General features: G+C 43.2%; 1 protein-coding gene across 2 annotated transcripts in view; it reads right to left on the bottom strand.

Moving 5' to 3' along the window:
* Nucleotides 1-14,398, bottom strand: part of FES (FES proto-oncogene, tyrosine kinase) — a 385,097-nt gene that overhangs the window by 202,580 nt on the left and 168,119 nt on the right. For both annotated transcript variants that reach the window (XM_069222643.1, XM_069222642.1), the window contains exons 5-7: nt 13,767-13,863; nt 11,987-12,170; nt 1,200-1,337 (exon numbers count right to left, since the gene is read on the bottom strand). In XM_069222643.1, coding sequence (XP_069078744.1) covers nt 1,200-1,337; nt 11,987-12,170; nt 13,767-13,863 — 419 coding nt within the window. The remainder of the gene's footprint in view (nt 1-1,199; nt 1,338-11,986; nt 12,171-13,766; nt 13,864-14,398) is intronic.

The raw sequence follows: 14,398 nt of genomic DNA, 5'->3' as shown, positions 1-14,398 counted from the left end.
TTGCATAGTTTATCTACAAGTTGTTTGATTAGATGCTCATGAGTTTGTTTTATTTATCTATCACAATAGGCAAATATTATCACAACTATGTACGAACACTTCACTATTGAACTTTTGAGGAAAAGATTAAAAAAGGAAAAAAAACAAAATAACATTGTGTTATAAAAAAATACACAAATAAATTATCTACAAATACTGCAACACTTGAAGGTCTGTGTTTATACAATACAACTTTAAATCTCAACATATTATCTTCCTTATACATATATGCCCTTTCTACATAATCATGTATCAATTTATTACTTTACTCCTACTGTACAAGACAAAAAAAACAATGTCTCTAACTCACTACTCTGTGTCACCCTATACCTCTCTCAATTACCCTCTATCTTCACTCTCTGACTCATCCCAAATCTCATTCTACTACTACAGTCTCCAAAATAACGCTTTCTAGACTCTTCCCTCCCCTGTCCCTCCTGGCTCACCCCAAACTTCAGTTTGCTACTATGATCTCCCAAACAACCCTACCAAATTCTTCCCTCATGTATCTCTCCTTTGACTCATCCCAAACCTCATTTTAGTACTATGATCTCCCAAATCCCTTTCTACAGACTTTTCCCTCCTCCGTCTCTCCTTTTACTCATCCCAAACCTCATCTTACTACTATGATCACCCAATTAACACTTTTGAGATTCTTCCCTCTTCTATCCCTCCATTATTCTGTTCAAACCAACTAACAAACTCACATGTCCAGCACTCAAATTAACTCATATTTCCCTATACTAATCCACCACTAATCCTTTTGGGTTCTAGAGTAACGTGCTACTCACCAAAAAGCAGTTCGACGTCCTGTCAGGGGTAGTAAGCGCTACATAAATACAATTACAATTACAGATTACCGACCATGGGTGAATTACTCACAATAACACAGGAAATATTGTATTCAGTATCAGTGGAGTTTAAAAATATATATGTTAGATTGTTTCGAAAATATATTGTTAAATTACGTTTTAAAATATCAACAACTGACGTTTAACTACAGTAGCAGGTACTGGGCGTTCTGAAATATAAGTGTGAATACCTCTGAAATATAGATGTAAAAAAGTTTGTGGTATACTTAAAGGCATATTTTACAGGTGCTACTTGAAGAACTGCAAAGTAATGCAAACTCATTTACGATGTGTTAACTAGCACAGTACCTGTTATTCTGGGAGAAGTTGTCATACTCAGTGACTGGATTAATGATCTGAATTGCTCGAGCAATTTCATTGTGAACTGTTAATACTTCATCCTGTACCAAGCTTGTGATGTTGTAATACTCCTGGAAGATGTTCTTCCTGCAGAGGGAGAAAGTGGAGAAATTACTAGGGATGTCAAAAACTCTCAAACAGCCTTTTTCGAAACGACCAATTTTGCATGCCATGCCTTGAATTCATATTCGACTGAAATACTTTTTGGGACTTTGATAGTTTTTCTTCCCTCCTGAATCGCCTTTATTTTAATCCCCAAGGTCTGTCTGCTGTCGGTGTTGTTATTTATGTGCAAAAATGAGGGAGACGAGGTGTTTTCAAAATTGTAGTCCGGCCGGCAAAACTGTTTTGAAGATGTGGACAAAAGCTAGTTAGATGAGGTTCATGAAAACAGCACAGTTAAGGATTGCATAAGTGTGCAACGATGCTGAGGAAAGGCAAACCCAAGTGGAAACCTAGATGCGTTAGTTTATATTACAGACTCTCTCCAGTTTAACTTGCCCGTCTTTGTCGCGCATTGAGACGTTGGACCAACCATCCCACCATCTGCACTATAGACATGTAGTGTATACTGCCCTCCCTCTCCAGCACACTCACAAACCTCAGCTCGCATCGTGTGGCACCCGCAAAGAGGGTAACTTGAAATAAGAGACCGCGCTGCTACATTCACCCTACCTCACACCTTGAGAGATCCTGCACTTTACAAACTCCAGCCAACAACACGAAGAGTGTGTGGAACCAACATCAGACTCGTGTCCTCAAATCGGAGCCTGCATTATGGTTAATTGCAGCTACGTTTAATGGTCATGGCTTTGGGACAAGGTGGCTGCGGGGGGCACAACCCTAAAAAACTGATGAACTCCAATTAAATGATGTTTCGATTTATTTCATGTTACCTGAGAGCACAGACCCTGATCTAATCAAGCACACTGAGAAAAATACACTACAAAACGTACACATCATGACCGTCGGACAAGAACAACAAAGCAGTGAAACACAGGGAAGCAGCCCCTAGAGAACAGACAGTGACACAGATGCAGAGACCGGGGCGCTGACATTGGGTATGGACACAGGGACATAAACATTAGTAAACATGCATGGCAAGAGCATCCACAGCACTAATAGGCCATATTTGACCTCATCTTCCAACTGGACTTAGATGTCTACCCCATCACAGCTCAAGAGGAGAAAGAACTGGAGGTCAAAGTTCAATGCATACTTTCAAGTGACTGAGCAGTGGCATGCTGGACAGCAATGGGTGTTTGCGCCCACTTATGTGCACACGGTGCTACTAAGTATTACAGAAGAGGAGGCAGATGCGCGTGCTTTCCCTTTATGAAACAGATTAACATAAAACACCAATGCAATCTTCAGGAGGCATTCCATCATTACCAGGGGGCGTGGCTCTATGCAAATAAGGAGACATTTTGCCTTTGAGATTCTACCGAATTATACATCCAGGCAAAGAAACAATTGAGCTGTCAGGGGGTGCATTGACTGTGCTCCACAATGGTGTTATATCATCAGTGAAATCCCTAAAGGCGGCTCTTAAATTGGGGTTTAGTGGATTCATTGAACCCCACAAACACCCCCACCAGCATGGAAATCATAGCCTCTTTTTAAAATGCAAGCTGGGTTGCTGCCTTCACAGTGAAAGGCAGACCAGCAGTGTCAAAAAGCTTGACTTCCTTTCACTAAAGCGCTGTCCCCAAGGCTGGGGACAGCACATTCACTGTGAAAGGGTGCAGTCGGCCCGCCTGATCCCAGCGTTTCACAGTTTAAGGTGCACTGCGGCTCTGACTGAGGCAATAAGCTCTGGAGGTTAAAAATAATAAAGTCTCAGATGGCTAAGCAATGGCATGCAGGGCAGCATATATTCTTTAGTTACATACCATTACAACTAGAATATTTAGTAATGAGTAATGACACAGAGCCCAAATAATCTATAATTACCTATTTATCGTGCAGTGGCAATTTTACACTTGTTCCTAATTTTCTGGAGCTACTTGCCTCTCACGATGCTTCCCCTGTTCTTCCTTGTCTAAATCCTCCAACAGAAAGTAACGTTCAGGCTCAAGTGCCCTGACCCTTCCTCAGGGTCCTGGGTTCTAAACATGACATAAAAATAACAGAAACATAGAAAAAAAGATGAAGATAGGACATAAAATACTAAAGAAAATGGTTTAGAGTGTTCAACACACAGATGAGAAGTAAGGTACATGCTTGAACAGAATAAAGAAGATAAATAAGGATGAAAGTGAGTCACAAAAAAGACAGACAAGACAGAGACAGATACAGGGAGAGTGGCAGAGAGAGCAGAACACAGAGATAGAAGTAGTAGGGCATTCAAAGTTCAAATGTAGTCAGATACAGATAAAGCAGATGGACAGATACCTGGCCACCAGTCTCGCAAATAACTCAAAGTGGTGCAAGCAACAGTCAACACAAAGAAGGTACCATGCCAATGGAGCTGTAAGTAGCAGGAACTAGAAGCGGTGTCTGAGGAACCCATGGTGGGTGGCAAAATGTGAAGGGCCTGAACAAAAACATGCTGTGGCTGTTCGAACTCCAATATACAGAACCGATGGCCGCAGTAAAAATCGGGCAACTGATTTCTGCTGTTTCCGGTGGGTCGCCGTATGCACCTCGGTTGCCCACATTTGCCACTGTTTTTTCCACTGGCGATGGAGCTGCTGGTGGAAAGTCTCCGCCTATCTGGGAGGGCATACCCCTCAATGGCGAGATACATGCTCTTTCCCTTTATGCAGATGATGTCCTTATTTATGTCAAGGACATTTGTGATGGCGAGGATACCATAGCTCATTTTTTAAACACCTTCAAGGTAGCCTTGCACCAGGGGGTCAATTGGATGAAAACCTGCTTGTTCACACTGCACCCCACATGCCCACACATGAAGTAACCACAAAATCAAGTGGGAATCTCTCACGTTTCGGTATCTGGGCAACAACGTCTACCACACGTGATCTGATGGATGTCAACCTAATGAAGGCAATCATCTCTCAATGACCCCAAATCACTTTTTGGCACTCTCTTCCCATTACGGTGGAGGTCTGTGTAGCCCTCTCCAAGTTGGAAATGTTACTGCGATTATTTTATAACTTTGCTATCCATTCCAATCCCTGTACCTCACAGCACATTCCACTTACAGAACACTGTATTAGGAGACCTGATCTGGAATAAAGAAAGGCGCAGAGTTGCCCTAGCCAAGCTACAACTTCCCAAGGACAGATGAGGCCTAGGAGCTTGAGCACCTACTATCTGGCAGCACAACTCTAAGGCCAGCTCGATTATCCAAGTCATAATATAGCGGAGGTGTGCGCAGGAGGTGCCCCGAGTAGCACCCAAGAGCTGTTCCTCCCAAAATCGATATTACCTGAGGCTCCCAATATTTTGCTCCGTGTAGACTACAACAGTTATTAACAAGCCTTTTGAGCCTCACCAAATGCGGCACCAGGACAGAGCCCTGATTCTATCTGACCTACTGCCCGAACAAAGGGGCTTACCAGTGGGACAGCTCCTGATGCACAGGCACCTGGTTGCCGAGCTAGAGCACCTTTTGGAGTTTGCGGTCTCTGAACCCACTGCTCATTAGTTAACACAAGTCCTGTTTACAATGGGATCAGGCAAAGACTTATCTCCTGTATTGCCAACACTATTCCAGATAGGACCACAGACCATATTCCCGCTAGCTGACCACCGACGAAAGTCAGAACTAGATCTAGGACGTGCCCTAACCCCGAAGGATTGAAAGAGGGCACTCATCATGCATCTGTGTACAGTCTCGCAAAATGTGCGATTCCAGTACGAACAAGCATTTGCAAAGCCAATAGATCTTAGCAATATAGCAATCTGAGAGCTACAAGTGTTGGAAATGTATTTGTGTATGGCTCTTGGGCTGTTTTTATTGATATACACAAATGCATTAACACTGTCAAAACCTATAGCTCTCAGACTGCCGAAACCTATTGGCTTTGCCAATACTTGTTGCTTATTTATTTTACGGATTTTTTAAATAAAGTTTGGTGTGACATTTTCACGTTATTGTCTTTGGTTTTGAAGAATTAGGTCAGGATCTATATTTAGGCGACCTTTAGCAGAGAATGTTAGTCACAAATGTATCTTTTTCCTGTAGTTTTAATTCGTTAATGTAACCGGGAGGGGGCGTGAGGTAATACTTTTATGCAGTGTTAAATATTTAGCTAAATCATATTTAATAACCATGAGAAGAAATAGACGAGCCAGATATTCCGTTTTCCTTTGTGCGTGTGTGACTAAAAATCAGCTCGATGAACTGGGTGTAAGCACCAGCTACTCTTGTTCCCATAATTCTGCTTTTTTGTCCCCGTCCTGGTTCTCGTTCTACCAAAACAAACAGCAATCTTTGTGTGCTGTGTGCTGTGTGCAGTTGCTGCTCTTATCTTCATAGCAGTTATACTAGATGTCCTGCCCAGTGAAGAAAGAGTGCAAACTGTGCAGGGCTCCCTGACACTGAATTTATAAGCAACTGTCTGCTTAAACCTGATTAACAGATTGTTGTGTGATTAGGAACACCATTTCCAGGTTTGGAAGCACCTTCAACAACCGAATGCATTTTGGGAGTTGTAGTCTTGTTTCTTTTGACTCGTGTCAGTTACACTAACACAAATGAAAACAAGAATTTGTAAAAGAGAAGTCCAGGGCTGGAATAATGAGTCCCTGGTTACATGATGTCATCTAGTAACCCTATCTTAAGCTGTTTTTTATTGCAACCATCTACCATGCATCAAAAACTCACAGTGTACAAAAACACGTATTACAGTAAAGGCAGTTCCCCTCCCCACTTGTTTAGGCTGTGGCCAAAGTGCGCAGCGAGCCTCGAGGTCTTTAGCCAGCTTGCAGGTGCTGAGAAACTTTGTCACCTCAGAGGAACTGTAAGTGAAAACCAGTAGCCAAAAAGATTTAACAAGCCGAGTGACCGCAGCGGCCTTGCTGGCAGCAGCCCTGCGTAGTGGCGCATGATGGGAAGATGGAAGGGGGTAGTGCTAGAGGCTTCATGTTGCGTCCGGCATAGGAGATAGAAGCGGTGGCCAGTGGTAACCAGCATGAAAGCAGCGTTAGGATTGGTGGAAGCGGGTTCTATCAGCGCTCACAAGAGCGCTGGAAGCCTGTGCTTTCTCAAACCCAGCTGTCTTAAGGCAGCAGGGTTAAAGATGTTTAAAGTATGCATGTCTGACTGGCCATCGCAAGACGGCCGCCTATAGGGACATGTGCAATTTAAACAAAAGCACAGCTCCCTGATGCCACTCGGCAGCAATTGCCCCACCGCATCCTGACACTCAGTTCAACACGGGTGCTCGAAAATAAAATAGTAATAAACACATTTTATTACCATTTTATTTTTGCGTTATGGGGCCATTTTTTGGGCTGGGTGACCCTTCTTCACTCACATAGAGGGGACACCGTTGACGGAAGCTGCAGCCAAACACTGCCAGTTTTACAAAGAGAAAGTGAAAGAAACATAGACCACTGGAGTATGCAATGCTTAATTATCGGCTCCTTCCAATTGTGTTGAAAAGTAAGTAAAATCGCACGGTATAAATGCTAAGGAAACACTCACTTTGGTGTGTGGTCCTTCGCATTGATTCATGTGCGAACCCCCTCGAGAAGGGGCCGTTGGGTGTGTGGCTTGTCATAGGGAAGATTTTTTTTTCTGCTAAGATAAATAAACAAACGTATGTGCAAGCACCTCACGTCTCACTGAACCCCGGGCACCACTCTCCCTGATTTTATTTTTAACCACAAATCTCAACGGAATTAATTTAATTGCATCCAAATGTCTCAGAGAAAACATCATGATGCTAAATTAGCACATGCTCATAGAAACTGATAAACACATTGAAAATAATAAAAAATAACATGGGCTAAATTAACTACGTAACAATAGAGAGGCAAAAACATCCAAACGGGTTCTCTCTAGTATTATTGCCACACTTGGGTGTCTTCTTATTCAATAATTTAAGCTGTTAAAATGGGTAACATGACCTAAAGTCCTTTTTCAGGCTCAACTTTCTAAATAGTGTTTCACAAAGGCAAGCAATATTTCCTTTAGAACAACAGCATGATAACCTTCGTGTGCCTCATCTCCAGGAATTAATTTCTAATCTGAGGCTGGACTATAAAAAGGCTCAGAGGGCTGTGGATAGCTTGCTCCTACAAACCAGCTGTCCTGTTTGTTATGAATATACTTGTTAGAAATGAGGTCTCTAGTTGGCAGTGGTTTGCACCCTGTCCAAGAAGGGACCCTTCTTTTTAGCCAGGGTAAGGGGATTACATAGCTAAAATAACCCCTGCTCACCCCCCTTGGTAGCTTGGCATGAGCAGTCAGGTTTATCTCAGAGACAATGTGTGAAGCAGTTGTACATAACACACACAGTAACACAGTGAAAACATTACAAATAGACACCACACCAGTATAGAAACAATAAACAATCTTTATCTAAAATAAACAAGACCAAAATGACAAAAATCCAACATACAGAACTGAAATATAACATTTAAAGTTTTAGGCAATTCTATCCATGGAACTCTATTGATGAGAGGATGTTACACACACCACCTTTGGGTTCATCAAAATCAAAGGCAGGAACAGCCGCAAAGGAAAAATGCGTCGAAAAGCACACGGATGCGTTGGTTCCTGATTCCATGAGGCGGTGATGCGTCAGTTCTGCTACACGCAGGAGAAGTGGTGTGTTGAATCTGGACCATATGGGAAGCAAGGTGTTGAATTCTGAGGCTGTTCCTTTCAAGGGTTCTGCATTGAAAACTTGGGAGCACAGGTGAGATGCATGGAAATCTGGACGCACTGAGAGTAGATGCGATGGTGGCAAAAAGGTGCTGTGCTGATTTCTTCAGCTGCGCTCCAACAATGTGCCGATTTTCCAGCAGCACAGCAGGGCCTTCGCTGGAGTCAGTACGAGGGACCCAGGCCTCAGAGACACAGGGCACTAGACTCGGGCTGCGGCGGTTCTTTGGGCTGTGCACAGGCACTGCTGTGATTTCTTTGATTGCATAGCAGCGATACATGGACATTTTTCTGCATTGCAGTGTTGCGTCGGAAACACAGGAGCTGGAGGAGCAATACTTTGATTTCTTCGGCTGCATAGCGGCGATGCATGGAAATTTTTCCTGCACAGCGGTGTTGCATCGGACACACAGGTGCTGGAGGAGCAATGCATCAATTTTGTAGATTTTTGCAGGAGGGGCTACCACCAAGGCCCCAGAACTGGAATGGCCATCACTTAGCAGGTCAGAGCTTCCAGCAGTGGGGTTCAGGGGTACGGCAGGTGAAGTCTTTTCTGCTCCCTGAGAGGTCTTAACAGGAGGCTAGCTCAGTCCAAGCCCTTAGAGAAACTTCACAAGCAGGATACACAGCAAAGTCCAGTCTTTGTCCTCTCCAGAGCAGAAGCAGCAACTACAGGCCAACCCAGCAAAGCAACACACAGCAAAGAGGCAGTACTCCTCCTCAGAGCTCATTGGCAGAGTCTCCTCTTGGTCCAGAAGTGTTCTAAAAGTCTAAGCTTATGGGTCCAAAAATATGCTAATTTCTGCCTTTGAAGTAGGCAAACTTCAAAGGAAAGTCTTTAAAAGTGCACAAGATCCTGCCTTTCCTGCTCTGGTTCCAGATACACTCTAGAGGGTTAGAAACTGAAATGTGTAAGGACCGGCACAGCTCTATTCAGGTGCAAGTGTCAGCTTCTCCCACCACTCTAAACCAGGAAGACCCATCAGGATATGCAGGGCACACATCAGCTCCCTTTGTGTGACTGTCTAGAGTGAACAGCCCAACTGTCATCCTGACCCAGACATGTATTCTACAGCCAGGAAGAGGCTCAGAATGATTAAGCAAGAAAATGACCACTTTCTAAAAGTGGCATTTTCAAACACGCAATTTAAAAACCACCTTTACTAAAAGATGTATTTTTAAATTGTGAGTTCAGACACCCCCAACTCCATATCTATTTCTGCTCCCAATGGGAAATGACACTAAATAGATATTTCAAGGCAATCCCCATATTAACCTATGGGAGAGATGGGCTCTGCAATATTGAAAAAAAAATCTGGCAGTATTTCGCTATCGGGACATGTAAAACGCACTAGTACATATCCGACCTTTTAAATACACTGCACCCTGCCCTCGGGGATACCTTGGGCATACCTTAGGGGTGCCTTACATGTACTAAAAGAGAAGGTTTGTGTCTAGCAAGTGGGTGTGCTTGCCAGGTCAACATGGCAGTTTAAAATTGTGCATACAGACACTGCAATGGCAGGTCTGAGATATGTTTACAGAACTACTCATGTGGGTGGCACAATAAGTGCTGCAGGCCCACTAGTAGCATTTGATTTACAGGCCCTGGCCTCACATGGTGCACTATACTTGGGACTTACTAGTAAATCAAATATGCCAATCATGGATAATCAATCATGATCACAGTTTACACAGTGAGCACTTGCACTTTTGCCCTGATCAGCAGTGGTAAAGTTCCCTGAGTACCAAAACCAGCAAAAACGAAATCCAGCATGCAGTCAAAAATACAGGAGGCAGAGACGAAAAGACAGCGGGAAACCATGTCAAGGATGCCAGGTCTAACAATACTGTGCAAAATGTTTCAAAAAGTTGCCAACACCCCCTGTGCAAAACATTTTGAACAGTTGCCAGCCCCCTAGCCAAGAAGCATATGGCACAAAAGTGACAGCAGCAAATTTGTTTCAAGGGCTAAAGTCACTCCTGGCCTAATTTTGGGACTGAGGGACATGACTCAAAGTGGCCCTAATGTTAATTTCTCTGTTTAGAAACAGCACCATATTTTATGATAGTGGATTTCCCACTACATGCACAAAGGCAGGTATGTGCTTTCAAAACAGAACAAACACGGCCTTGAAGCAGTTTGTTCCAAGTACTAAATCTGAAAGAAAAAACACTATATATAGCACTAACCAAGTGCTTTGTTACGTAAATGGGGATTTAGCACCATGTTAATGTGTGTTCTAACAAATAAGACAATGCAGACAGTGACAAACAATGGCCACACCTATCCACCATTCAGGCGTGTCATTGCAGGAGCAACCCTGTGAACAGGAGGAGCTAGGAGCTTTCCCTCTGTGCACCTGATTTAAAAATACAAAAAAAATAAAATTGTTTCTCAGCGCTAATTCAAGCACTCCCATGCGTGGTGGACTGGTCACCCTTTTACAAAAATAAAAATAAAGTAGTCCCGAAACAATGGTTAAAAAATGTGTGCTGTGTAAGTTTATAGTACTTGGCAGGGACCCTCGGGGAAGGCTAAACCCTGGGAGAGGCATGACTTATGCATGCCCTTGTCAAATGGGGAGAATGAAAATGGAGCAACAATGGCACCAAAGAAATGGGTAGCCTAGGGGTGGACTGTAAGCCCATGAAGTAGATACAGCATGTCTCAGTTCGAGACAGTGCATGCATGCAGTCAAAAGCTGAGACCTAAAAACACAACATCCTACACAGAGCCTGTTTACCACAAGCCAGACTCTGCAAAATTTGTCCCACAGCATTGTCAGACCTCATTGCCACACCTTCCAGGCAGATATCCTTCATATTTTTTGGGATTGTCTGACCACATGCACCTTCTGGGATGAAGTCTTCATGGCCCTCACACGTACCACAGATCACCAAGACCTAAACTGTGCTGACAGCTGCATCTTAGGGCTTTATAAGTGTCAGAAGGCTGGTGTTGCACAATTGTGGTGAATTGGAAAGCCCTGTCGCGGCCAGAAGTGTCACTGTGGAAAAAACACAGTGGTTCACTGGGCTACGGCACAGTCTGTGTCTGTGTGCACCAAGAGGAAATACGGGACCCCATAGATAGTGTGTGTCCGGGTTGACCTGCTTCTTACTTTCCAAAGCGACGCCTACTACAACACCAGAGCACCGTAGTGTGGCACATAAGCAACATTTCACTCCCTCTACATGTCCTTTAAGTAGCAAGTTACATCACAAATATAAGGCCCCTCCACGTCTGCATGACAGTAAGGGGCAGATGTCCTGTGTTTCGGTGAATCACCCACGGACTCTGCCATACCACACCCATTAAACCCATAGAGCAGGACCAGGCTCACAGCTGTGTTTTTGTTATGTATTACGAATTTTGCTAATTAAAGGTTGTATGCCTGCATGTAACGATGAAAGCATGATATGTTCATTTACTATTGCCTTTGCCATAAAAAAGCCCCAAAAAACTCAATAAAGATGTTTAAAAAAAAAGAATCTATCATCTACAAGTTTATGCCACTAAGAAGACACTGAGGGATACAATGTGATGTAGTGCCTCGAAAAGGGTCTCTAGTTCAATGTTCCAGAAATAAACTTCAGATGAAGCTCAAATAGGTGGCTGAGGGTAAAGGTGAACTACAATGCAGAATGGTGAGATCTTTAAATGGCAGTGACCGTGCTTGAGGGGGATCCAGGATGTGTTCCAATTAAATGCTTGATTAGATTGGCAAGGAAGTGGATGAGGACGATGACACAGTGCCAAAGAGAGAGGCACAAATGGCACAATGTTTGCATGGATAAGTATGAAGGTTCTTAAAATGAGACCAATGAACGATCATTGAAAGAGAAATCAAGAGTTTACAAAACATAACAGGGTGATGAAGAATGACTGCAAAGAAAAGCTAAGAAGGCAGAAATGACCGTGTGTGCTTACAGGATGAGCACCATCTCCTCGTGGATGCCCTGCAACGAATCAAGCAGGGATGGCAGACTCTGGCGATAGTGATGGGCATGGTGCAGTTCCGCCGCTTTCACCGCAAGCACGTACTGGTTGTGCAGAGAATGCAGCTTCCAAGTGGTTCTCACATACTTCTCCTTTGCCTTGTCACGATCCTTGTCTGTTCAAAAATTAACAAACGTACATGAGCATAGATGCATTCCTGAAGCCGAAGCCTCTTCGCTGTTCACGCTTTGAAGTATTTCATCACATCTGTGAATATTAGGTCTGTTGCAGGTAGTGTTGGTGCCCTAGAGCAGGTGACATGTTGCACCTCTTCCCTGGTAATGACGTTATTGATGCCCCTGTGAGTCGTACAGTGCCCCTTTACCCCTGTAGGCTATCGTAGCCTTGATGTGCAACTGGCCCACTTGAGAACAGGGGACAAAGAATATTACAAGTGGGTGTGGGGGAGATGGTGGTGGAGTTTCGTGTCCATGTTTAGAGTACTTACTGTACTGCAGCTTTCTGCTGCTTCTGATGTGTTGCTCTACTCTATTCCCCTCTGCACTTCTAACTTAGTTGTTTTACTGAGATATGTAAGTTCTTGGTTTTTATCCCTTCTGTCTAATAGTTTGACTCTAACTTGGGATAACCGCTTGACTCCTCCTTTCCACCTAAGCATGAGTCCCTTAGGAAACTCTCTTCAATCCCTACCATTGTCCATGTACAGCTCTCTGCTCTCATGGGTTATCCCATCCTTCAGTATGTCACTCCCTTTCTGTATTGAGGATTCACCAACTTATATCTCACTCCTTTTATTTTGAACCTCACAACACAGTTTCCAAATGTGTCTCTTCAAGCTAGCCACCGTTCTAACGAAAATATCAACACGTTTTTCCCATAATCGATGCTTCTTTCCATCCACAGCTATCACCATATCACTTTGGGATCTACTGTACACAATCAGGACTTAAATTGCAGTGTTTTATTATTTTATTATTGTTTTTTCTAGTCAATATTTCCAAAGTCTCCGCTCTTGAAGATTGCAACCATGCAACGTTAAGAGCATCTATCCATTTCTTACACCTGATGCTGTTAGAACTCGCCTTCTAACCTTGCCATTCTATAGACTGGACTAGTTCTCCTCTGTGTTTTAGCCTGCTCATTTATTCACTTACTCCGTTGCAATTCGTTTTTAACTCCTTCTTCTGCTAACGCTTCTGCCAGCCTTTGACCTGTGGTAGCTGGAATTCTCTGCCAATCCCTCAGCAGACCGAAGCCTATCTACTGTGTTTCAGAAAACTTCTGAGGAAACATAGGTCTCACTTTACTCATGTAATACTGCTAGTGCCTAGACGTTTTTGCAAACACTGTTCTTAATAAGTAATATATAACATAACACAACATATACAGTCTGGTGCCAATGTTCTTCTTTGTATCTTCACAGATTGGGGTTTTAAGGTGTAGATTGTTACACTTACCAGTTCTCTTGATCAATTAATAGAGGGAGGGATCTTAATGCTTTCTGATAGCAATGAGAGGGCTGAAATCAAACAGAGGTGGACAGCCCCCCATAGATCATAAAGTGTTGATTTAGAGATGATAAAGTTTGTATTAGTAGTTTTACAAAATCTGGGCTTCCATCCTCACTGATGCTGGGTCAAAGAGATCTACACCTGCTACCTATTCTCTAGGGAAACTCCATGGAGCACCTGCATTTATAGGACTATTGATGTCTGCCCCGCAGAAGCACTTCATCTTTCATCTGACCAACCTTTACAAGCCTCTTGGTACTTTCGCTTTGCCAGCAGCATCTCTCTCACTTGGCTACGATACTGCGCTTTCAGTTTTTCAATATCTTGCTCACTTGTCTAGGAAAAAAGATACATGAACACACAAATAATAACTGTTGAAACAAAAGGTATATCATAGGTATATCTTAACACAATGACTACCAATCTTTATTTACGCATCAGATTATCACCATCATCATGATAGAAAATAATAAACAGAGTTTGAGGGACACTAAGAGGCCATTGTATCATTTATCATGGACCTGTTGAGGCCCCTGAGTGAATGGTCTGCATGACTTTCGTTGTATCGTCTCTTGTGAGAGTTTTCCATTCGTTTATGTGCCCATTTGGAAACGTGATTGGCAGATTGGTGACGGGTTCTCTGGGGTCTGGTTGGCGTTTGAAGTTGTTGTAGATATTTGTGATTTTCCTGTGGAAGTTGTTTTGGAAGGGGTTTGTACTAATATTATATGGTAAATTGAAAGGTAGTAGGGTGGCTGATGTCATCAGCAACGTCATTAACAATGTAATTTGAGATGTCTTAGTGATGCCATCAATTATGTCATTGAACATGCACTGTGAGATGTAACGTGAGGTCATAAGCAGTGCATGA

The sequence above is a fragment of the Pleurodeles waltl genome, chromosome 3_1 (genome assembly GCF_031143425.1).
Source record: "Pleurodeles waltl isolate 20211129_DDA chromosome 3_1, aPleWal1.hap1.20221129, whole genome shotgun sequence".
Taxonomy (NCBI): domain Eukaryota; kingdom Metazoa; phylum Chordata; class Amphibia; order Caudata; family Salamandridae; genus Pleurodeles; species Pleurodeles waltl.
Note: the sequence above shows the minus strand (reverse complement) of the source record. Positions and strands in the feature narration are given on the sequence as shown.